At 40.2% G+C, this 25,570-nt stretch overlaps 1 protein-coding gene across 1 annotated transcript in view; it reads right to left on the bottom strand.

The window, feature by feature from the left end:
- TTC13 (tetratricopeptide repeat domain 13) overlaps positions 1 to 25,570 on the bottom strand; it is a gene marked incomplete at its 3' end in the record, with an annotated part of 67,958 nt that overhangs the window by 32,590 nt on the left and 9,798 nt on the right. Inside the window, exons 2-5 of the mRNA XM_007466995.1 lie at positions 18,088 to 18,182; positions 14,123 to 14,198; positions 10,826 to 10,896; positions 1,280 to 1,345 (exon numbers count right to left, since the gene is read on the bottom strand). Coding sequence (XP_007467057.1) covers positions 1,280 to 1,345; positions 10,826 to 10,896; positions 14,123 to 14,198; positions 18,088 to 18,182 — 308 coding nt within the window. The remainder of the gene's footprint in view (positions 1 to 1,279; positions 1,346 to 10,825; positions 10,897 to 14,122; positions 14,199 to 18,087; positions 18,183 to 25,570) is intronic.

Below are 25,570 nucleotides of genomic sequence, written 5' to 3' on the forward strand. Positions count from 1 at the left end.
TCTTTAAAATTTACACATTACTTTATATCAAAAATATATGAACATGTTACTTTTACATTAAAGATACAAGCAAATTTCACATCAAGATATAAAATTAAAAGAGATGAGAACGAGGAAGAAGCACTTTATCGCTGACCTTTACTAAGGGCAACTTAGGTCATTTACTGATGCCCTGAACCTAACTAGGGCTATTTACTGATGTTCTGAATGTAACATTGTTTCCTTCCTAAATGTCTGCATTCCCAAATCTGAGTTCCTGCTCAGTCTTCCTTCTCAAGTCTCAGAAATATACAAACATTATACAAGATTTCTCCAGTAGGCCGGGCAGGCAATTAGGACAGTTTATTTAATTGGCAAAGATACAAAAGTGACACTTCTCCCTCAAGACATAATTTCATTTGAATATTTTTAATATAAAATATTAGAAAAAGTTTACATAGAACGTTCAAGACTGAAAATTTGGACATCTGATCTTAGACCACTTCATTATTTACTATATACTCTCAGGAAAAGTCTTCATTTTTATACCATACTGCCTTTGTTTGACCAAAATATATTGGGTTGACCAAAAAGTTCATCCGGGTTTTTCCGTAACATCATGGGACATACTGTTATGCAAAACCAGCTTCAATAGATTTTCTGAAAAAACTAGTAACTTAGTAATGACATAACTACTTATTTAGAAACAAATATGAACATCTTATGGAAAAACCCGGAGGAACTTTCTGGCCATCCAATACTTATTATAACCTTCCTCCTGCATTCCTCAGAGAAATAAGGGGAATAAGGCTCCAAAGACATATCTATCTGGGAAAGTATAATGTATGGTAACAAATTAAAAATAAATTTTACAAAAAGAACTTTGTTCTTTTACTCAACCTTTAGAAATTGTGGAAGGAACTCAGATTCTAAGTCCTACTACACTACTGATGCCCCGTCTCTCTTTTACAGCAATGAGTGTTTCTCAGGAATTCAGTCAAGGTCTCGTGTTTTTCTAGGCTTATGTCCAGCTCATCATGAAATAAAGTTTAGGCTGCCAAAGGCTGTCCTTTTGGAATAGAAAGTAACCTCAGAAGACCTGGGCAGAAACTCCCATCCCCCCACATCCCAGCCACTTGATCTTGGAGAAGTCCACTATGGCCATGGTCTCATCTGTGAACTGGAATGACACCACTGCGTATTCCCTCAGAGCCCGGGGAGCGGTGAGGGGCTCTATGGGAACCCTGGTCCGAGTCCGGTCACGTAGACACTATGGCAGACGTAACTATTCCATACTCACATGTAATCCCTTCTTTCCATAGGCTATCCCTCGGCCATAAATTGCACTAACCAGATCAGGTTCCTCCTATTCAGACCAAAACAGAAACACGTCAAAAACCATAAACAACAAAACAAAACAAATCAGTTTCTGCTTAAAGCACGTTAATGCCACAAATGACAGCTCTACATTATGCTACCACTACTCATGTCAGTCAATACACAGTCCCCAACCACAAAAGTCTATATTTCTAAAGCTCATTTGAATGAGACATGAATAAGAGTTTTACATCAAAAAAAAAAAAAAACACTTAAAAATAGAGAAAACCAACATTACTGAGCGCTGTGCTAGTTTCTTCCGCACAGTCATCTTACTTAAAATGCAATCCTCTCAGCAACTCTACGCTGGGCCACCAGCAAACACAGCTCAGAGAGAAAACGGAGGTTCAGAGAAGTAGATACAGGAGCAAAGGGCCTGGGTGACGCCCCTCCTAGTTGGTCTGCTTTCAGGTAGTCATGAAATAATCTGAAAAGGAGAGAACCCGTCGGAGCCAGCACAACAAGGAACAAGAGGTGAGTCGACTCCACAGTCTGTTGGGGATTAATACAGTCCTTTATTCTAACGGGTCAGAGTGAGAACCAGACCCTTTCTGCAACCTGCTCCCATGTGGACTGGATGCAACACCTCTCAGGCCCACGGACAGGTCGTCTGCTGCCCCTGTCATCAAGTCCCTACGCGTGGGGCAGTGGCATGAACTCCCGTCTGCATCTAACCTGTGCAATTCTTAGGCTCTTCTCTGAATCCTTCTCTGCATATTTAAGAAAGAAGAGTACACAGCCTCTGGCTATAAAGTCCTGAAGGAAGAACTTGACAGGACTACAGCAGATGAGCTATTTTACAGGCTAATCTATTATCAGTTTCAAATCTGAGAGAGGGTGCCTGCGGGTATTGCCGAAAAAGGCACATCAACTTCAATGATGAGAAAGCGGGAAAAAATAAAGGATAAGATGCTATACACTGAAAAACAAAAAAGACTACTATAAACAGAATCAGGTACATCACCTCAGGTAGCAAGTGGGTGCATCACTGCCTACAGCCCAGCAGCAGATGGGCCTCATGGTACATGGAAAATTGGAAAAATTCAAGTAAATAATTACAGACTTCTAGCTTCTCTTGGAAAATAAAAAAATCCAACAATGACAGACCCACATTCGGGCACGGGAATGTGAGAACGTGACAAAAACATAGGCACCGGCTGCCTATTTCGATGAACGGTGTGTATTCACCAGCTTACCATGAGCCCACCCATTGTCTCTACACTACATGAATTCACTTTGCTCATTTAATGTGTTTCTCTGGCTCCCAGAGAGTTTTGGATTTCTGATTCATAACGTATGCATAACTGACATGAAAGGTTGTCCATGCTATTTGTTAAATGGGAAAAAGCATGAGTTACAGAACGAGAGGGGAATGGTAGTCACTTCTTTTTTTTTTTTTTTTTTTTTTGCGGTACGCGGGCCTCTCACCGCTGTGGTCTCTCGCGCCACAGAGCACAGGCTCGGGACGCGCAGGCTCAGCGGCCATGGCTCACGGGCCCAGCCGCTCCGCGGCATGTGGGATCTTCGCGGACCGGGGCACGAACCCGTGTCCCCTGCATTGACAGGCGGACTCTCAACCACTGCGCCACCAGGGAAGCCCGGTAGTCACTTCTTATAAATAATACTTATATGGGATTATGTGGGTCAGTAGGTGCATAGAATAAAAGGTCTCCAAGATACTAACAGTAGTTTTCTCTAGAGAGTGGGATTACTAGGTATCTTCCTATTCTGCTTAATACACTGATGCATTCCTTTTAATTGTTTAAAACAAACACATACACAGTTATAATCAGAAAAAAATGTGTTAAGTAAGACATATTACAGAAAATAATAGAAAACTTTACTGTCAATTGAAAATATTGTATTTAAATAAATAAAGAGAAAATTTATTATAAATTATAGAAAATTTAGGAGATGAAGAAAAGCACAAAAAATAAGGTAAAAGGCACCCTACAATCCTGTCCCTCAGAGATAACACTTTAGACATTTAAATATTCCTCTGGAGACTTCCCTGGCAGTGCAGTGGTTAAGAATCCGCCTGCCAATGCAGGGGACACAGGTTCGAGCCCCGGTCCAGGGAGATCCCACGTGCTGCAGAGCAAATAATCCCGTGCACCACAACTACTGAACCTGAGCTCTAGAGCCCTCGTGCCGTAACTACTGAGCCCGCGTGCTGCAACTACTGAAACCCGCGCTCCTAGAGCCCGTGCTCCGCAACAAGAGAAGCCACCGCACTGAGAAGCCCATGCACCGCAATGAAGAGTAGCCCCCGCTCGCTGCAACTAGAGAAAGCCCGTGCGCAGCAACGAAGACCCAACGCAGCCAAAAATAAATAAAATTTTTAAAATAATAAATAAATAAATAAACACATAAATATTCCTCCTGGCTTAAAGAAAGGCAGAGCAAGTAGTTTGAGAGAGGGATACAGGTACAGAGGGTGAGGAGAAGCAGGAAAAAGAGTTCCCCACTGAGGAATCAAAGTCAGACGGTCTTCACGTTTTTCCCTAGCAATGGCACCTGCCAGAAGACAGAACAGTCAACAGAGCAGCACCTCGGCCACGCTGGGTGGGGCTGGTGAGCCCACGCAGCTCACGCCTGCTGATGACAGGCCTCCAGGGAGAGGAAACCCCACTTTCAGAGAAGCTTTTCTCCTCAACTGAGGAAAATTTTATACCAGATGACAGGAGGTTAGTTAGAAAAAAGTGCATTTAAATAACAAGTTATTCTACTTGCGGGACGGACATCTCCATACACCCTGTGGCCACTCCAGCGACCCTGGGAGTCGTTCTCATGTCCTCAGCCAACATATCTACTCAAGATATGCCGGTGCTTTCACCTGCTGGTCGATCAGCCACTGTCCAGTTTGCAGGCTTCCCCTCTCACCTGGCTACTGCAATGGCCTTAAGCACGCTCCTGTTTCTTCCCATCCAGTCTCCAGGCCCACACTAAGCCACCTCAGGGTGATCATGACACTCCCCTGGCTCAGACTGTTCATTGCCCCCCAGCACCTACACTAGCAAAATTCGAACATTTTCACTCTCATCTACAGTAAGAAATACATTTTACACCGTAACCCAGTACACTCATACGTATATACATAAACATACACACAAACACATCAGAAACAAGTTTCACTAACGTCGCATCAAGAGCCTTACTACACACAATGTAATCTGGTATTTCCTCGTCTGGTATATTTCATTTAAAAAAAGCTAGTCTTGACTCACCAATTAATTTCAGGGCCCAGTAAAGGGTAGCGCCTCATAATTTGAAAAACAGTGAGGTAACATCTAAATGCCTTTGCAAAAAGTACTGATCATTTTCCTGCCTCTCTGTTCACCTCCTTCCTCTGCCCCACTCGCAATTCATACTCTAAAAATTGGCTTAATGGGGGTTTCGCTGGTGGCACAGTGGTTGAGAGTCCGCCTGCCGATGCAGGGGACACAGGTTCGTGCCCCGGTCTGGGAAGATCCCACATGCCACGAAGTGGCTGGGCCCGTGAGCCATGGCCGCTGAGCCTGCGCATCCGGAGCCTGTGCTCCACAACGGGAGAGGCCACAACAGTGAGAGGCCCACGTACCACAAAACAACAACAACAACAAACAACAACAACAACAAAAAATTGGCTTAGTGGGACTTCCCTGGTGGTCCAGTGGTTAAGACTTCGCCTTCCAATGCAGGGGCTGTGGGTTCCATACCTGGTCGGGGAGCTAAGATCCCACACGTCTCACGGCCAAAAAACCAAAACATCAAACAGAAGCAGTATTGTAAGAAATTCAATGAAGACTTATAAAAAATGGTCCACATCAAAAAAAAAAATCTTAAAAAAATAATAATAATAAAAATTGGCATTACTTAATAGTTCCCTAGATACAACAGGGTCTCCCAAGCTCGGTGCATTTGCAAATGCTCTCATCTGCCTGAAACACCCACCCACGGCCTCTGTGCCCAACAAAGTCCTTCAATCCTTGAACCCTCTCTTCTGACGCCTTCCAGATGCCCCTGGAAAATAGATACGCCCCTCTCCTCTGTTCCACTATATGTCATATGGATGTGAGTCATTCATTCAACAAATATTTACTCAGGGCCAGCTATGAGCCATGTCCCGGCCCATGTGCTATGAATACCATAGTATGAGAACCAACACAGAAGGCAAAAAGGATTCTTGCCTTCTTGGAGCACAACACCCGAAGAATCACAGACAGAAATGTAAAGTTACACCTTCAGTAAATGCTAGAGTGATAAATGGTGATTTTAGAAAATGTATAAAGACTTAAACAAGGTTAGGAAGGATTTCCTACGGAAGAGATACCTGGGCTGAGATCTGCAGAGGATGGGGGAACCCCAGAATGACTGGTCCAGGCAGCGGGGGCAGACGGTACAAAGGCTCAGAGGGACGCAGGGAACACAGCATCTCCAAGCTGAGGTTGGAGAGGCAGGTAGGGACCTCATTAAGGAGTTTTATCTCTAACCTAAAAGTAGCAGCAAAGTATACGTGTGCTTAAAGTACATGTTTGTATGGTGTGTACATGTGCATGTGTGTGGAGGGTGTGAGGAGAGAAGCCAGGAACCGAGAGCCCCATCTGTCATCTGGCAGATAGAAGTGGCTCAGCCGTGGTTTAAACAGAGCCGGGAGTAGCAGATGGACAAAGGAGATACTTAGGAGGCACACAGACAGAGCTGGTGATGAAGTAAGTGGCACACATATGTGTGGAACATGTAGCCTCATATAACCCTGTGCCATTCATTGAGCTTGGCGACACTAGGATATGAGTAGGAATTCTTTTTCAGTTGTAGCTAGGGAGGGTCTGGTGGGATCAGGGGAGAGCAGTCGATTTGGAACCCGTAATACTAGACTATAAATATGATAACTACCGCAATAACTAAACATCCTTATGTGCGGTTGCAAGAAAATTCTGAAAAGAAGAGTCAGTCGAATGGAGAAAACCTAAATACATTACAGAGGCACATGTTTGTTTTCTCTAGTATTCAATTTACACGTTCTTTTTAGAATTTCTTTCCGACAGCATAGAAGGATCTATAATTATTGTGGCTGTTACCACACCACAATATAGCCTAGTATTACAGGCTCCTAAATTTAAATAGTAGATTTTATTGCTTTTTTTGATTGATACAACTTTATTACTTTATCACTGGCTTTGGATGTTAACAAGTCAAAACTCTTTCTTTATGAAATGTCACAATGAATTATTGTTTCAAATAAAAAACAATGTTTATTTCTAAAAACAAATTGAGCTCAGAATATTATTTCAAAGTATTTTTGAATACACAAGTCTAATAATATTTACACTTTATAAAGTTTTCAGAATTTTAAATGAATTAAATTAAACTAATATTTCAATCGTCCAATATCACTCACTTTATGCAAATGCAAAATCATGGTATAATAAGACAGTTATCTTACTGGATCATGTCCACTTAAATGTCTCAATTCTCAAAAGAATCAATTTTTTTAAACCCATAAAAGTCTAATTTACCACCTTCATTATATTATTTACATAGTGATTTTAAAAGTTACAAATATTTATTTTTCCACCACAAGGTTGGTTTTTTGTTAAAACTCGAAAGTCACTGGATCAAAGACAAACGAATAAGTCAAAAACGTCACTGCACAGCAATGTAACAAGGATTAAGTTCTGTGTAAATGGCAGGCGCACATACATGTGTACATAAAAGATGGTTACAAGATCATGTGCAGAGGAATGTTTTACACTTTGTCTGCTAATGCAAAGTTCTTTCATGAATTCAGTTCCACCAGAATCAGATGAGCTCAAGGTCACACAACTAACAGCAAAGGCCAACTGCCTCATAACATTGTCACAGTACTTACGTCACCCAGCCCTGCATGAGCATCAAAGCAGCACAGACATCAGGAAAGGGTCCCACTTTCAAGAACACTATGATGGAGGTGCTGACACATGTGGAAGTGACACAAGGACACTGACGTGGAGAGAATACTGACTGATACGCTTTTAAAATAAAGAGGTTCCAATGAAGACGGACAGATCTATTAAGTCTTGAAATTGTGCTCAGTTGGAAACCTTGATGCTCAAGGAACACTGTATTTCTTTAGAGACGTGCCAAAACAACCCATACTTGGATAAATATTCAAAGGAACAGTTTGAAACAACAAAGATTATGGAAATAGCCTGTAAGTTTGTTCTCTGATGCTGGAGCTAAGACCACAAGAAAGTATAAAAGCTTTACATCAAAAGGTCACTCTGCAATATGAGTGGCCCTCATGCGTAGATCCAAATTTCACATTAAATGATCCTATATAAATGGTGACTATAATAAAATCCTAGCCCCCATGGCCCCATCTGTCTTCAGCTTTCTATGAATGGAGTCCGATTCTATGCACTCCTGCTTCACCCTGGAGTTCGCGGGCTGTCCAAGAGAAACACTTTGTTGGGAGATAACAAGCTAAAAAAAACTGGAAAAGCTTGTCTGTGAACAGTTATCACTGAAGACTTGTTAAACGATGTTTATTGGCTTAAAAATAAAGAGTTGGGCTTCCCTGGTGGCTCAGTGGTTGAGGGTCCGCCTGCCGATGCAGGGGACACGGGTTCGTGCCCCGGTCCGGGAAGATCCCACATGCCGCGGAGCGGCTGGGCCCGTGAGCCATGGCCGCTGAGCCTGCGCGTCTGGAGCCTGTGCTCCGCAACGGGAGAGGCCACAACAGTGAGAGGCCCGCGTACCGCAAAAAAAATAAAAAATAATAATAAATAAATAAAGAGTTGTCGCACATGTGGAAAGGTCCTGCAAGGAACAGGTGAACATCTGATAGCATGTACTGACAAAAAATGACCCTCTGGTGATGCTGAGTTGAGTCCTAACTTGGCATCCCTCCACGCTTGAAGAAACGCTTTACCACTATTCTGAATACTGGATATGAAAAAGTATTGCTGGGGCAAAAATCAGTTTCATTACTGCAAGACCCAGTATTGCTGCATTTGCCAATAAAAGAAAAGGAAGCGCAGTTAGATTTAAAGAATGGTCATACTTTAAAAATACAATATAAAGAGATTGATTTGTGCAAATTCTGATTCACGGTAAGAAAAGGAGTTTTGGTCAATTAGAGAAGTAGCCATGACTAATCTTTGGACACTTGCTACCACGTGGTCGTGCAGTTTCTTGATGAGATTGGCTATCAAAAATTTGAAGAAATCAATGAAAAGCTCTTCAACAGGAATTATGTGCATCAGTTTCAAACATAAAGCCTAATATGGAAAAGTTATATCCAGAAAAGCAGGATCAAGTCTCTTATTAAAATTTTAAAAAAGAATTTTAGCACTTAATATCAAATCTTTGTATTTTGTATTTAGCATCGTCATATAACATAAAGAAAATGTGACAGATTTTCACCAAGCTCTATCTGGATGCCTCTAAATTTGCTCCTGCTTACTCCAGCGTGTCATGATTTTCCACATGTGTCATAATGCAGAAAAGGCTGGGAGGCACCGAAACAAAGGGGAAGAGAGACATCCCCAAGAAGAGCACCGGCAGGAAAGCCAAAGGCATTGAATTCCCATGTAAAGATGTGTTATGAATGACAACGCAGTCTCGTCTTCTGCGGGCCGGTAGCATTTGAACTTTCTGCTGCTCCATCATCCTCTATTCCTGCCCCATCGTAGCTTGAATCACCAAAGTCACCAGTGCAACCTTATAATCCACACATTCTCAAAGAAAAATTTACCAGTCGAAAGCAACCCAACGCAGATTGATGAAAATGTTATATCAAACTTCAACATATTAATATCTTTTCTTAGCACAAAGAGAAAAATTCTGATCTACTTTCTGAACGCAATTGCAAGAAAAATATGTTTTACGATAATAAATGGACAACAGAGATATTATGTCACTAAAATTATGATTGTAGAGCAAGACTGAAAAACATTTATAAAATTAAGTAAAAAAGTAATACAAAATAGTACATAAGTTCAGATGACAAAAAACAAATGCATAAGGTCGTAAAAATTGAAATTGAAAAGGTCGTAAACTTAAATAATGGTAGAGTGGCAGAATTAGGAAATTTTTTATTACTTAAAGTTTTTTCTTTAATGTTGTTATATTGCCTTCAGCTAGACTGATAACAATATTTTTCAAAAAGTTAAATGAATTGCTAATATGTCTGCAAGCCTGTACTGTTGTCTTCTGTTGGCTACCGTAAATTAACTGACATTTGCTCCTATAAATGTATCAAAACCTCCCTTTCAAACCAGGGTGTTAAAGTGCTTTCTTACCTTTTTAAATACTGCAATGCTAAACAGAAAGGCGATTTTTAAAACTTTATAATCTACCCATCGTACTTTAAACTCCACTGAAGAATATTATTCCCTATGACCACTCAAACACATAGCCGCTTGGATCTAAGCACTTTAAAGTAATAACTATAAAGATATCTTATTGATTATTTGAGAGTGAAGATAGAACTGTCAACATAATTAATCATATATTTAAAAAGAGAAAACAAAAGCAGAGCAAAAATTTCAAAAATAATACTTTAAAATTAAGTCTGCCTGCTGGATTGTAAACTATCTATTGGCTCTTACTGTATTAGCACAGATGAATATGCCAGAATGGTCCTTTGAATAGCTGAAATTAACTGAGCACTTACTATGTGCCAGGCACCTAGTAAAGTACTTTTTAAGATATTTCATTCAAACTGAATGAGAATATTTTTGGAGGTAGTTATTATTATGCCCATAATCCAGGTGGTTAAATAACTTGCTAGTAAGCAGCAGAGTAGATGAGAACTTGGGTATTTCTAACTCTATTTGACCCTCCTGGACAGAGAATGGATAATGGCCAGCCATCTACCAGAGTACAGTTAAATCACGACCCGAGATACACAGCCAGCAATGTCAGGCTGCATTGCAGGTCTCCTATGCAACTCTTACACTTGTGTATGAAAGCACTTGGTCTGTACCGGATTTTAACACAGCCATCAATCAACAGAGGCCCAATACTTCCACTGAAGAGTCTCATAATTATACTTTAAGGTGAGAAACAAATCCACAAGTGGACTTAAGCATGCAGATCAACTCCTGCATGGAGAGTAAACATCCGTAGCTCCAAGAATTTCCAGTGTCCACATCTCATGGGAGATATCAAGGTAGACAGGAAAATGAACTGAAGCTAACGTTTGTCTTTTTGAAACTTGGTTTGAATCTCACCTCTGCCACCTGATGGTGGGGAGACTACAAGCAAAACTGCCTGATCTCCTTAGACCTCATTTTCCTCCTTTAAAATAAAGTAATACTGCAAAGATTAAAAGAGAGCATGTTACAAGGCCTGCACTAAGAAAGTGCTCAGTCAGGGCTGATTTCCTTTACTTTCTTGTAAAATCTTAAAATCCATGTTTTATTGCAGCACTTTAGCTATGCGTAAGTCCATATTTTTGTCATGACTATAAACTTGCAATCATATAATTAAGAAGAAAAATTACCTGAAGCATTGTTGAAAAATGTCTTATTGCTTCATCATAGAGACCACTGCCAATCAACACATATGCAATAGCTATGAAAAAATACAGAAACATTAAAGGAACGAATAAAGGATCTCAGACTGGAATTGGTAGCTAAATTCTTTACCAAATCTTAAAAGGCAGCTCCAAGGACTAGAAGCAGTTAAAGAAAACCTAGAAGTTAATAAGATGTAATTGAATTCTCCTACCACTCAGCACTTGCTAATCAGTCTTCTAGTTCCATCTAGATTTAAATTATTAAAGCCATCTACAAAACACCTGCCTACAAGAAGTAATTATCTTTTTCTAAGCCCATCACTCACTTTCAAAGTCCAAATAATCTTTACGACGTTTCTTATCTATATATACAAAAGAGCTAGTAATAAGCCTGAATAATACCCATATAACATGGCAATGTGACTTTACTGTGAAAGTTAGAAGAAATACCCAAATAGCATCACATATCTCGATTCCTGCAGGTGCTGAATTTACTGCCAATTACCTACTAAGAACAAAAACAGAGGCTCCAATTAATATATATTAATATAGTGCTTAACTGTAGATATAATTCACAGCACTACAAAAGAGCACTAGTCTTTTCCCTAGCTCTTCGATTCAAAATGTAGTCAAGACACTACTCAAAATACACTCTAAAGATCACAAATAGTTTTTAATCAAATTGTTTATGTAAGTGGTATTTTGAAATTAGAGCCATGAATATCTCTTAAAACATGGCACAATTTTTACTAAACTTTTTCACCTGTCAAAAAAACCAATAAACTTTAATATTCTAGATTACATTTTTATCTATAATATTTGCCCTAAAGTCCCAAATATCCCTGAAAAATTGTATTCCTAACTCAATATAATACTATTTTGATCATATTTCTTTGCAAAAAAGGCTTTATGCAACCCTCTAATTCAAGGACATAATTACGTGTTCAAGAAGATGGGTAACTAAAACTTTTAATGTCATTCAGAGTTTAAATTCCTTGACAGTAAACAGTAGTCAAAACATTAAATGCAGAAAGAGATTTAGAGTATCTCTATAACTAACCTGAGAAAAGTAAAGTTCAGAAACATCGAGTTTTGGGGGCATTCATGAACATGAAAAGAGGACTGTTTTCATCCTAATGTTTTTGAAAAGGTAATTAAGCTCAAACTCCTATTCAGAATAATGGGAATGGATACTATTCAGGTAGTTGTAGCAGACAATGAGATAACCAGAGACCTCTTGGCGGGGGTCAGCAGCATTAGTAGTAAAAACAACAACAACAACAATAATAGTTACATGTACAGTACTCTTAATACGTGCCAGGCACAATCCTAATTATATACATGTATTATAACCCATTTACTCCTTAATCGCAGTGAGGTAGGTACAACTGTCATCCCCATTTGCAGACAAGGAAATGAAGCCTTTAAACTGTCCAAAGGCAGCATGCCGTGAGACAAAGGAAACAGGCTGCCTGGCTCCAGGACCCACCCATCTCACCAACACGCTACCCTGAGAAAAATCTGGGCTGCACTGAAACTACTGTGCACAGGGCTGGACTGCAAAATGATTTGAATTCCTTGATGATTGGATGAACAGGGACTGAAACATAAACTTGTGCATTTTTGAGTGTAGGAAGATACTTTAGAAAGCCAAGATCTGGGCTCAGATTCTGGCCCTGCCACTCGCTGGCTGTGTCACCACGGGGACCTCAGTCGCTCTCATGACTCTCTGGGTCTTGCTTAACATGCCTGTAGAAAATTTTCTTAGATTCCTTTCAGATCTAAATTTTCAGAATTGCCTATCTACCTTCCCATAATCAGTAAATATCTGTTGAATGAACAAATGAATAAGTGACCCATAAAAACAAATATGGCTTTAGGGGATAAATGTTATACTTAGGAACATGTTGAAAATTGTCGTCCTTGGCTAGCCTACTGAACTCCACTCAAATAAAATCAAATGCAGCTCTCAAATCTTTCCATCTAAAAGTAAATATTTTTTTGAGAAAAACCCAAAAGTATGCATTAAAAAGTAACCTAAATCTTGGACAAATATAAATAACTATTCGTACTAGGATCTAAATTTGGTTGTGGGAGTTCAAAGACATAAAGAAAAAACTAGGATAGCTGGAATCTCCCAGAAATTGTTAATAACCAGCAATTCCACATCTCCCCACAACATGTATGTTGACAGAGGTCATTTTTCCAAGAAAAAAAATTACTGAGGTTCAAAAGCTCCTAAGCCAGCTCAGGGCCTTTCCTATTCCAGGGTGTACTAGGATTATTCTTAGAGCACAGGACAGGCCTGGCACACGTTAGACTCTTAATTCATTATTTAATAAATGAATATAAGGCTGAACAGAATCCAAGGACTACAACAGAGACCAAATCTGATGCCTTAAAGGATAATTAATTCTCAAAGCCCACTCAAAGAATATAAACAAAAAATGATTAGTACTTTCAAAATAGTCAACTCTCAGTTATCTGCACTACAAAGGAAAAAGCCAATACAAGAAGTACTCAGTCTTAATATAAAATGCATATGGCAGAAGAAAGGATAAAACGGTTATGTGTAAATCAGACAGAAAAAAATTTCTGCAGGTGCTTTGGGCCACCAGGCAACATGTGGGAGCACACACTTATGTGAAATGTGTCCAGCTGCAGTGTTCAGTCCTCTATTCAATTTTGTTTCCACTCTTTCAAGTGTGAGCTGACCAGGCACTGATGGAGACACACCCAGAGCATATCAGACACTGGCGAAACCAGACTGTTTTAAGACATTCCTTGAACAAGCCAAACTGCATGACCCATTTGCAGATTAGAATGAACTCAACTTTCTACACCCACATGCTTAGACCCAACAATAACTGATTGGCCCCACAGTAAAATTAACTCAAACCTAGCTATTTTATTACACAGAAGACTGAAGTAGGTGTGATTCTCTCCTGCTTTCACTTCTCTATTGTTCATATTTGATGACAGCACACAAATAACCTTCTAATGAATGCTAGTAGCTCATAAGAACTCGTTACCATAATTATTAATCTCCATAGAAACACAGATGTGGAACAGTCCTTACGGATTCCATCCAGACCTTTTATTTTATGACTTATAGTACCGAGACCCTCACAAGGGTTGAATGCCCTACCCAAGATCAAACCTCTCGTGCTGGCAGAGTCAGGCTCTGTGCTCTTTCTGTCTCACCATCCTGCCTACCTGCTCTGCATCTGATCATAAATTCTAGGCAAATATCCCAGGAACAGCCCCCGAGTCAAGTCTCACCTAACTCTTCATTTGTGCTGTCATTATCAGTAGCAAATGGGAATCTCTTTTGTTCAGCAATAGACTTGGCCTGGCTCTGAAATAAAAACAAACATACATTTTTAGCTTATCGCAGATGAGGAGAAACTTACCATGAAACCTGTATTTAAAAGAATTAAAGCTACATTTGATCTATATGAAAGCAAGAAAATATTCACATTAAGTCCTATCAATCATGTACTTCAGGGACACAATTTGTGCTGTAACTGATTTGCTTCCTTGCCTTATCACTAGTGGTTTTTGGTTTCCAGGAACACCTATCTTTTTACTTTCATGGGGATTAATCTTCCCGGCCGTTTCAAAGCTCCCTCCACAGACTACACAATGACATCGATCATGTTACAAAGACCACACTCTAGTGTTTGGTCTCCAAAGTGGCTTGATAACAGAATATTTTTTAAAATAAATTTATTGATTTCTGACTGCGTTGAGTCTTTGTTGCTGCGCGCAGGCTTTCTCTAGTTGCGGCGAGCAGGGCCTACTCTTTGCTGCAGTGCTCGGGCTTCTCCTTGTGGAGGCTTCTCTTGTTGCGGAGCATGTGCTCTAGGGCCGCGGGCTTCAGCAGTTGTGGCTCGCGGGCTCAGTAGTTGTGGCTCGCAGGCTCCAGAGTGCAGGCTCAGTAGTTGTAGTGCATGGGCTTAGCAGCTCTGTGGCACGTGGGATCTTCCCGGGCCAGGGCTCAAACCCATGCCCCTGCATTGGCAGGTGGATTCTTAACCACTGCACCGCTAGGGAAGTACCCCAGAATATTGCCTTTTAAACTTTAAAAATAGTTTAGAAGTAAGAGCTACAGGTTGTTGGGACTTCCCTGGGGGTCCAGTGGTTAAGACTTCGCCTTCCAATGCAGGGGGCCCGGGTTCGATCCCTGGTTGGGGAGCTAAGATTCCCACATGCCTCGTGGCCAACAAACCAAAAAAAAAAAAAAAACATAAAACAGAAGCAATATTGTAACAAATTCAATAAAGTCTTTAGAAATGGTCCACATCAAAAAAAAATCTTTAAAAAAAAAAGCTATAGGTGGTACAGGGATGACACCATAATAAGACCAGCAAAACCTGACCAAGAAACAAGACATGCTATTAGATAATGCATAGCAGGAGATGAACATAACCATCCTACTTGATGCATATGCAGACATGCATACGCACACTTGGCAGAAAAGTTAAAGCAAAAGTGGAAGCCAGGGAAAAACTAAGTAAGTTAGCTTAGCAATTGGAAAGATTTTATAGGCAGCAATGGTCCAACATACAAAATGACGGCTCTATTGTGTTTTGGAGACAAATCATGTCTGATTATGCAAACAGCTGTCACTTTGCCAGAAGATTTGACTGTCGACACTAAGTTGTGATATGCTTAGCCTACAGGGTACACATTAAAATGATAACTTCATACCAGATTCACCTAAGATATGATTAAAACTTGTACACACACATAGACAGGAAAAGCTAAGATAATACAAGACTAAAGATGTCGCTTTTGGCAAAACTTGACGACCAGAACCCAGTGACATCTCAAATATTTGAATTCCTCTTTTTGTTAATCCATTGTACAGATGCCTACAGGCATGTATGACAGCCAAATAATTCTACACAGGTGACTTCTCTGACTGATGGATATGCTCTTTAGCTAATGATTGGTACTCATTAGCCATGGTCTCTTGGGCTTCACTGACTCAACAGAGTAACAGGTATTTCCACCTATACTCCCTACACTCTTAAAGTCAAGACTGATGTTCAGATACAGAGTGCTTTTGGGTTGCCTATAAAACAAGTCAAGAATAAGCTACCTCTACTTAGAACACAAGTTAAAAGACACAGGTCGGAAGGGCATCCCATCTCAGGAGACTCAGAGTTCTCACTTCATTCCATTCAGGACCCCAAACCAAATGAAACACCTGAAAATTCTACTGCTTTGGGAATGTTTATACTTTATTTCTTCCAGTAAAACCTTGATGGCTAGAGGGGAACTCTGTCAGCTCTTTCTTGCTTTGCTCTATAGCTGGGAGCTTCCACACATGGGAACCTCATGTGGCTTCTTTAGGAAGCGGTAGATTCCACAACACGTGAGGGCAGCACAGCACTGTACATACATCTGGGTGTGACCAGACACAAGTCCTTCCTCTTTACCAGCTGCTTACAGACAAACACATAAGTGCAAAACACTTTCTACTTAGTAAATTGCTTAGAGCCAAGGAAAGGGGTCTATAAACAACGCTTTTAATACTTTAAAAACTTTTTATTATTTCAACCAGTATTCAACGAAGGTCTGGGCAACCATTTGCCAAGACTTTGTGCAAAAAGATGGGAAGAGAACAGAAATGAAATCCCATAAAAAGAAGAAATCATTTACTAAGCAAAATTAAGAATGTACTGAAGAGCATATCTGATTTTAAAGTGCCTGTATTATATTAGAAATAAAATTTATAACAGAAGTGGGCAGGCAAAGTACAGTAGGGACAAATTAATTTCCTGATCAAAAAGAATCTTCCCCACGTCTAATACTGCAACTATAGATATCTTCTGTGGACAGAGTGGAGCAGTTACGATCAAGGAGGTTTAAACACACAACGCCACATTGCTAGTAGACTAACTCCAATCCACCTTCCAGGTCCCTGCTCATGGTTCAATTCCTGAAAGCTGTCTTGCCTGATACCCCTAACTTAAGGGAGATTATGTTGACCCTTTGTTTTTCCTTCATATGATTTGCACAATTATACTTCTATGCTTACTTGTATAATTATTTGATTAGTAGCTATAGAGCCCTAAGTGCTGGGACCAAGCCTATCTGACTCACCACTCCCTGGTTAAGTACTTGCTTAGCTCAACGCTTGACAAAAATAGGTGCAAAATAAATATCTGGAAAATGAATGAATAAATGAAGAGTTTAACTCCCATATTTTCAACCTAGGGAAAACAAAAGGCCTAGACTGATCAGCTTTCTCCCATAGGTTACTAGCTAGTGCCATCTTAAACTGGAAAGGCAAATAGTAGATAATATTTGAATTACTATCAGCAAGAAGGTCCCTAATAACTCTAAGAATCTAATCACTTCTCCAAGGTGGGGATTATCCAGTTTCTATTTAAATGTTTTCAGTGATGGCCAACTCACTGCTTCACAAGTTAGCCCATTCTGGTTTGGGACAAGTCTAATTCAAAAGTTCTTCCATATACCACGTTGACGGCTATGCAATGAGTTAAGTAAAATCAGTTGATCATTCTCTAGTTTGCAGTTTCTACCCATATTGAGTAGTTCTTACATGAAAAGGCAGAGGTTTGTCTGGAAAAGAAAAGAGTATCCTAAAGGGAAACTTTAAACAAAAGAAGCCAACAATATTTATGTGGATGTTGAAGGAAAAGGCCTGGTGAAAAACTGTTAACCTTGGGCACTGAAAGAAGAACAGCCTCACAGGATTAAGTATGAACAAAAACAGCCTCACAGAATTAAGTGTGAACAAAAACACCCTGGCACCTTGAGGCAGCCGGGCCAGAGGGGGACACACACTAGCAAGATAGGTCGATGCACATTACATGGCACAGTGCCAGGTGCTCGTCCCTGGAATGGAGAGGTCTCTTGTACAGCCTAGCTGGTACTGATTAAAAAAACATAGATATAAAAGATACACAGGCAAAGGCTGGAAAAATAAGATTATACGCTACCTTCAAATCCGTAAAGCTCCTAGAAATAAGGTTCAGCCATGATCTCCTTTATTCCTTGGAACTTGAAAGTAAAGAGTCCTAGGTCCAGAATGACAAACCATCCAATTCATAAGACGTAATAATTCAATGTGACTAAACACCAGATGACCTATCTTTATCTTATGCAACTGGACTCAACTCCTAGTTGATAAACAGACGCAATCTCCACCTTTTGGAACTAGTATCAGCATGTTTCAGGTCACAAAAACAGAAGGCATAGAAGATGCATACCAGAATCTTTTCAGTGTTGAGAGAAAGCAAAGAGTCACAGGGTGGTGGTCCTTTGGGTTCGCAGTCGGAGTCATGGAAGTTCAAAAAGGATGACTCTGAAAAGCAAACAGTCCTTGTTATTCTCCTTACCTGAGATTTATGGCTCTTAGGTGCTTAACTATGAATTGCAGTGTGAAGAATCCACAAAATCAAAACAAGGACAAGTGTAAAAAACACTAAAAGGGGCATCCTGTCTTCCACCTCTACAACTGGGTAACATTTTATAGTTTCCAAGTATCTCACACACGCCTCAGTGATTTTGTCCTCACAACAGTGAACACAGCTCTTAAGATCCTTTCGTGGGATACCTCCGATGTGGCAGCATTTCCCAGAGGTTAAAAAAAAAATCATAAAGAGGGGAACAAAGTCAAGCCAGGAAGACCTGATGTTAAGAGGTATGTGCTAAGGATCTAGTATCCAGAATATCTAAAAAACTCCTCAAATTCAACAAGAAAAAGACAACCCCGTTTTAAAAACGGGTAAAGGACTTGAACCTTCGGCAACTCTCTGAAGATATACAAATAGCCACTGAGTACATGAAAAGATGCTCTACATCATTATTAATTAATGAATACAAATCAAACCACAAGGAGGTACCAATTCACACCCACTAGGATGGCTATAATTTTTTTTTAACGGGAAATCACAAGTGCTGGCAAGGAGGCAGAGAAATTGAACCCTTGTGCAACGCTGATGGGGATGTAAAACTGTGTGGCCACTGTAGAGTTGGCTGGTTCCTCAAAAAGTTAAAGATAGAATTACCACCTGGTCCCACTCTTCCACTCCTAGGTACATACCCCAAAGAACTGAATACAGGGACTCAGACAAGCACACATACGCACATGTTCATAGCAGCACTATTTACAATAACCAAAAGGTGGAAACAGCCTAAATGTCCATCAGCAGAAAACAGATAAACAAACTGTGGTATACACATAGAGTGGAATATTACTCAGCCTTAAAAATGAATGAAGTGGGGACTTCCCTGGTGGTCCAGTGGTTGAGATTCTTCCTTCCACTGCAGGGGGCGCAGGTTTGAGCGCTGGTTGGGGAACTAAGATCCCACATGCCACAGGGCAACGAAGCCGCACGCCGCAACTACTGAGCCCGTGTGGCACAACTAGAGAGCCCGTGCTGCAACTACAGAGCCCACACGCTCTGGAGCCTGCGTGTCACAACTCGAGAGAGAAAACCCACGTGCCACAACGAAAGATCCCACGTGCCGCAACTAAGACCCAACGCAGCCAAAAATAAGTAAATATTTTTTTTAAAAACGAATGAAGTACTGATACATATTACAACATGGAAGAACCTCCAAAACAAAAACTAAGTGAAAGAAACTAGACACAGAAGGTCACATATTGTATGATTCCATTTATATGAAATGTCCAGAATAGGCAAACCCATAGACACAGTATGCACCTTGGCGGTTGAAGGAGGGAATGGAGAGAAACTGCCTGATGGGCAAGGGAGTTTACTTTGGAGTGATGGAAATGTTTTGAGGTAATTGCACTACCTGGTCAATGTACTAAATGCCACTGAACTGTTCACTTGAACATGGTTGATTTTACATTATGTGAATTTTGCCTCAACAACTTATTTTTTAAAATATGCTCTAATGCAGCAGTCATTAAAGAGCACAAAATTATGTTCAAGGAACCACGTGAACCAATTTAGCTGAATTCTCACATGTGTGTATCCTAACGACAGGAGGAAGGACATGATGGATACAAGAGCCCTGGAGGGGAGCAGTGACTGAAGCCGGAATGTTAGGTCTCACAAGGCACAGCGGGGTTGAAAGGATGGATGGGTTCAGACTGGCGGGCAGAAAGGGAATGGATACTCCAGGCAGAATGAGTGGTGTACAGAAACACAAAGGCAAGCAAATGCAAAGGGGCAGGGAGCAGACCACCCTAGCTAGAGGAGGGAGTCAGTGCTGGAAAATAAAAAGTATCAGTTTGGAAGGTGAGTGGTCAGACTAGGAAGTCATGGACCCAGAGAAAGGCTTTAGTCTGACAAGAATGAAGAACCAGTAATGATTGTTGATAGGCAGCTGGATATACGTTCATCACTAACCTGTCTCCCCTACCTTTTAAAAAAGGTACCATTTGAGAACTCACATGTTGAACCCTGTGCAAAGCGCTACACAGACATGGCTGTATTCTCTTCTAACAATCTCCCCACTTTATGGAATTCTTTTTAGTTTCAATAAATAAACATCAACATAATTTTATTTTTTATTGTAATTGAAATATAGTTGATTTATAATATTAGTTTCAGGTGTACTGGTTTTTTTTTAATTAAAAATATTTTTTTTTATTTTTGGCTGCGTTGGGTCTTCGTTGCTGCGCGCGGGCTTTCTCTCTAGTTGCGGCGAGCGGGGGCTTCTCTTCCTTGCGGTGCGTGGGCTTCTCATTGCGGTGGCTTCTCTTGTTGCAGAGCACGGGCCCTAGGCGCACGGGCTTCAGTAGTTGAGGCACGTGGGCTCAGTAGTTGTGGCTCGCGGGCTCTAGAGCACAGGCTCAGTAGTTGTGGCACATGGGCTTAGTTGCTTGCGGCATGTGGGATCTTCCCAGAAGAGGGCTCAAACCCGTGTCCCCTGCAGTGGCAGGTGGATGCTTAACCACTGCGCCACCAGGGAAGTCCAAACATTTATTTAATTTTAAATGGTTGCACAGTATTCCATTGCATGGAATTTAACCATACCCCTACCATTGGATAATTAGGATGTCCTTTCTTTTTTCCTTAATACAGACACTTTCAATGAGTATCCTTGACCTATATTTTTGCAGATTTACACAACTGGGCAATTAAACTACAGTATAACATATGTAATTGCTGAGGCAAAGGGTGCAAACAATTTTAAGACTTTCCATATATATTGCTCCATTTCCATCTCAATGCTTAATAATTTCATTTCCATTCACAGTGTATAACACCACTATTTCCCTCTGCTCAAAGTAGTGCCATTCTTTTTATCTTTTCCAATCTGAAAATAGTACTAGTAAGATTAAACTTTTGGTTTATTGGCCATTTGTATCTCTTTTGTAAATTGCTTATATCCTTTGCTAATTTGTAACTCATCTCATCTATTCTGGCCTAAGATTTAGAGAAGAATTTCTAATTATCTACTTTCTAACCTCAGGACCACTTATGAAATTATCAATTTGAATGCCACCTTTATAACACATTATAGTCACTGGGATCTGTTTCTAGACTCCTTTTTTTAAAGGAATCTTTGATATGATTTACATCTACCTTCTGCAATAGCTCTGACAGATGACTCTTCAATCTCTACATGGACATTTATTTCTAAAAAATTATAGTAGTTATTCACGATCGTTGTAGAAAATACAGAAAAATCACAGAATGTAAATAAAAGTCACTTAGAATACCACCATGCGTTGAGAACCACCATGAAAATTTTGCTGTGTATAATTAAGAGTGATAATTCTGAAATCGGGTGGCTAGGTTTGAATTCCTGTTCTCTGCCACTGCTTACTAGCTCTTGGCCACTGACTTAGCCTCCTCCATCTTCAGTTTCTTCATTTGTAAAACAGGGTCAGTGATAAATTATCTACGTCACAGGGGTGGTTGTCAGATTTAAATACGGAAATGTAAGCAAAGCATGTGGTATAGTTTCTGACACAAAGAAGGAGCTCAAAAAATGTTTGCTACTATTGTTATCATGAGGTTGTGAGAACTGAATGAGCTACATTGTTTTGTAAGCTGCCCTTTTAACTTAATAATATAAACACTTAACCATATGATTCCATTTTATTCTACATTATTTAAATTTAAACTTGGTGAGATTATATATCATTTTAACACTTTAGACATAAAATTTCAATTCTCTACAATAAACCTGAATTTTGTTGTTTTGTTTTGTAGACTTTCTAATCCCTTATAATGACGTTTATTCTGACTTCAGTATCATTGTTTCAATTACTATAGCCTTACAATGAGTGCATACAGGTTAATGTAAAAGCAAAGCCTCATCACCTTTTTAAAAAAAAAAATTTCTTGGCTATTTGGATAAACATTCTTCCTTCAGATAAACTTCAGTCATTTTGTTATGGTTCCAAAACAAAAAGCCCTGTATGATTTTTATTCGAATTGCATTAAAATTGTACATTAATGACGGGAGAAACACTTGACTTCTTTACAAAATTTAATCTTTTATTAACCTATGTGGAATTTTATAATTTTTATACAGGAGGTACACGTTCAAGTCTGCTGCGATCTTAAAAAAAAAATCGCTTGATAACCACAGATTCATCGGTGGTTGAATCTATTATCTGTTGAGCATCTACTATGTTCCAGTCACGGCCTTAGCCTCAATGGTCGTCAAAACCATAAATGACCCCAGTCCTTATATATAGCATTCAGTGGGGAAGCTGACAGTAATCAGAGCCACATAAAAAAGTCAGAATGCAACAGTCTAAGAGTCATGACCTAGAGCATAATCGGGAGAAGAGGTGTGTGTGCTCAGGAAAAGCTTCCAGAGGACTGAGTAACGCCAGCTAATACCGATATAGTCACCACGTATAGGTACCCTTCCAATCCCCATTTTTTTTTTTTTTTTTTTTTTTTTTTTTGCGGTACGCGGGCCTCTCACTGTTGTGGCCTCTCCCGTTGCGGAGCACAGGCTCCAGACGCGCAGGCTCAGCGGCCACGGCTCACGGGCCCAGCCGCTCCGCGGCATGTGGGATCCTCCCGGACCGGGGCACGAACCTGTGTCCCCTGCATCGGCAGGCGGACTCTCAACCACTGCGCCACCAGGGAAGCCCCCAATCCCCATTTTAAAGAAGAAGAAAACGAGGCCGACAGCCTAAGCAATTTGCAAAAGGCCACCCTCCAGCAAAGCAATGGAGGTGTTGGTTGGCTGCCCGCCATGTAAGAGTGAAGGCAGATCTAAGCGTAGTTAAGGACTTAACAGGTGAAGGTCCATGGGAGGCTGGCAGGACCGGGAGAGTGGCCCAGGCAGAGATACAGCATACTGTCAATCTTTCGCCTTCTTAGCTGACTAGAGCTGAATATTTTATCTGTCCACATTATTGAACTTTTAACAGCTCTATTAATGTCTTCATTTACAAAGTGGATAACTGTGCCATCTACACGTAATTATATCAAGGTCTTTTTAATATTTATACCCACTTAGCATCTTATTTTACTGGACAAGACCTCCCCAAAGTGCTCAATAATACCCGTGATAAAAGGCACTCCTGCTTAGTCCTGACGTTAACATGTCATTTGATGACCCAGAATTTCCTCAACTTCTGACAGTAATACTTTTAAATTTAACATTTACAAACATCCAGTGGGAAGCTGCTCTATGTGCCTATTTTGAGATTGATATATTTTACCATATAAAGGAAGGGTGGAGATCGATGTATTTTACCATATAAAGGAAAAATTCTCCTATTCTTTGCTTTACCCAAAATTTTAAATCAGGAAAGCTGGCTGAAATTTATCAAGTGATTTTGGATATTTCTTTATGATAATCATGATTTCTCTCCTTTGATCTATCAAGGTGATTAATTCCTTAAAAAGTTGAACCATCTTTTGTACTTCTAGAATAAACTAATTGATCAAGGCAGATTATTCTTTTGTTTGCTGGCTTCAGTTTACTAATATTTTACTTTGGATTTTTATAACTATGTTAATAGCTTTCTTTTCTGCCCCCGAACTTTATCAGATTCTGGCATCAGTGTTTTTTGCTGGTTTGGTAAGGTCTGTGATACAAAACTAGTTTGTTTTAGTTGTAACTAGAGTTGTCTGGAACAGGAGGTTAAATTTGTTCTTTAATCTAAAAATATTTAACTCACTATGGATTCAATTATTTTCAAATAATAACCCAACCAGCTGTATTTAAATGCTACAGATTTCCATGAAATTAGGAAAAGTCTGTTTTCTTTCTTGTTCAGGTCATACAAGTAATTTCATTGTGATTACTGCAGAAAGTCTCAAAACACATTATAGAATCTCATCTTTTTCTTCTGCATCATCTTCCTGGATATTTCTCTACTGCTTCTTATTTTTAACCTATTAGCAGAGATTTCTGCACCGTTGTCTCTTAAATTCTAACAGCCGCTACACTTGCGCACATACCCCCTCATTCATTACGCACAGTTGCATCTGCTCCCTACTTACACGTCAGCCTTATCAGATTCATCTATTTTATTCTTTTTTAAAGAAGCAGCTCTTGGGTCTATTGATCCATTCTGTTGTTGCTCTGTTTCTAATTCGTTTATTCTGGCTTTGGTCTTCTTAGTCCTGCAATTTCCTTTATTTCCTCTTCTAGTTTCCCAAGTTTAGTATCCAGTTCATTTATTCCCTTTCTTCTTTAGTATTAAGATGCCATGGAGGGCTTCCCTGGTGGCGCAGTGGTTGAGAGTCCGCCTGCTGATGCAGGGGACGTGGGTTCGTGCCCCGGTCCGGGAAGATCCCACATGCCGCAGGGCGGCTGGACCCGTGAGCCATGGCCGCTGAGCCTGCGCGTCTGGAGCCTGTGCTCCGCAACGGGAGAGGCCACAACAGTGAGAGGCCCGCGTACCGCAAGAAAAAAAAAAAAAGATGCCATGGAAAGCTTGGGCGGGAAGAAAGATCAAAGACAGTGGGGAGAGAAGGAGATATGAAGGAAAAAGGACAGGGCTTTGAAAAAATTGGGCACGGGAAGAGGAAAGAGTCAGTTTCCCATTTGTGCAGCTAGAAAGGGGTAGTGCCTGTAACTGAAGTGGGGAATCTAAAAGGAAGAGTGCTTTTAGAGGGAAGTAAAGCGCTAACTCTGGATTTAAGCAATTGCTCATGAGATGCTAAACCAGGAAGCTGTCTTGCATGTAGTTAGGAAATTCCAGAGAAAGAGCTATGGATATAAATTTGATAATCATCAACTGATGGTAGATGATTAAGCAGGAAATGTAGGTAGGATCTCTCAGAAAGCTTAGGAAGCTTAAGTTTAATGAGAAGAAAAGAGCTGACCCTGGTGGGAACAAGATTTAAGAGGCGGAGGGAGAATCAACTTGATAATTTACCTTTTTCTAAAGAACTACCTATTTCTTTGAACTGTTCTACATCTTTGTCATAAAGCTATACAGAGAGTTATAACGATTCCTAAAGGCAAATACAGTTGACCCTTGAACAACATGGGGGTTAGGGGTGCCAATCCTCCATGCAGTTGAAAATCTGCATATAACTTGTAGTTAGCCCTCCAAATCCGCAGTTGCACGACTGAAGATTCACCAGCCACAGATTGTGTAGCACTGTAGTATCTCCTAGTGAAAAAAATCCATGTATAAGTGAACCTGCACAGTTCAAACCCGTGCTGTTTAAGGGTCAGCTGTATTTGTTTCCTCTCATTTTTGATTACCCTTGCTAGATGATTGGCTAAACTTTACCAGTTACTTTCAAACCACCAGCTCTTCCATTTAAAGCTCCTCTTTCC

Source organism: Lipotes vexillifer, unplaced genomic scaffold (assembly GCF_000442215.2).
Source record: "Lipotes vexillifer unplaced genomic scaffold, Lipotes_vexillifer_v1.1 scaffold410, whole genome shotgun sequence".
NCBI lineage: Eukaryota > Metazoa > Chordata > Mammalia > Artiodactyla > Lipotidae > Lipotes > Lipotes vexillifer.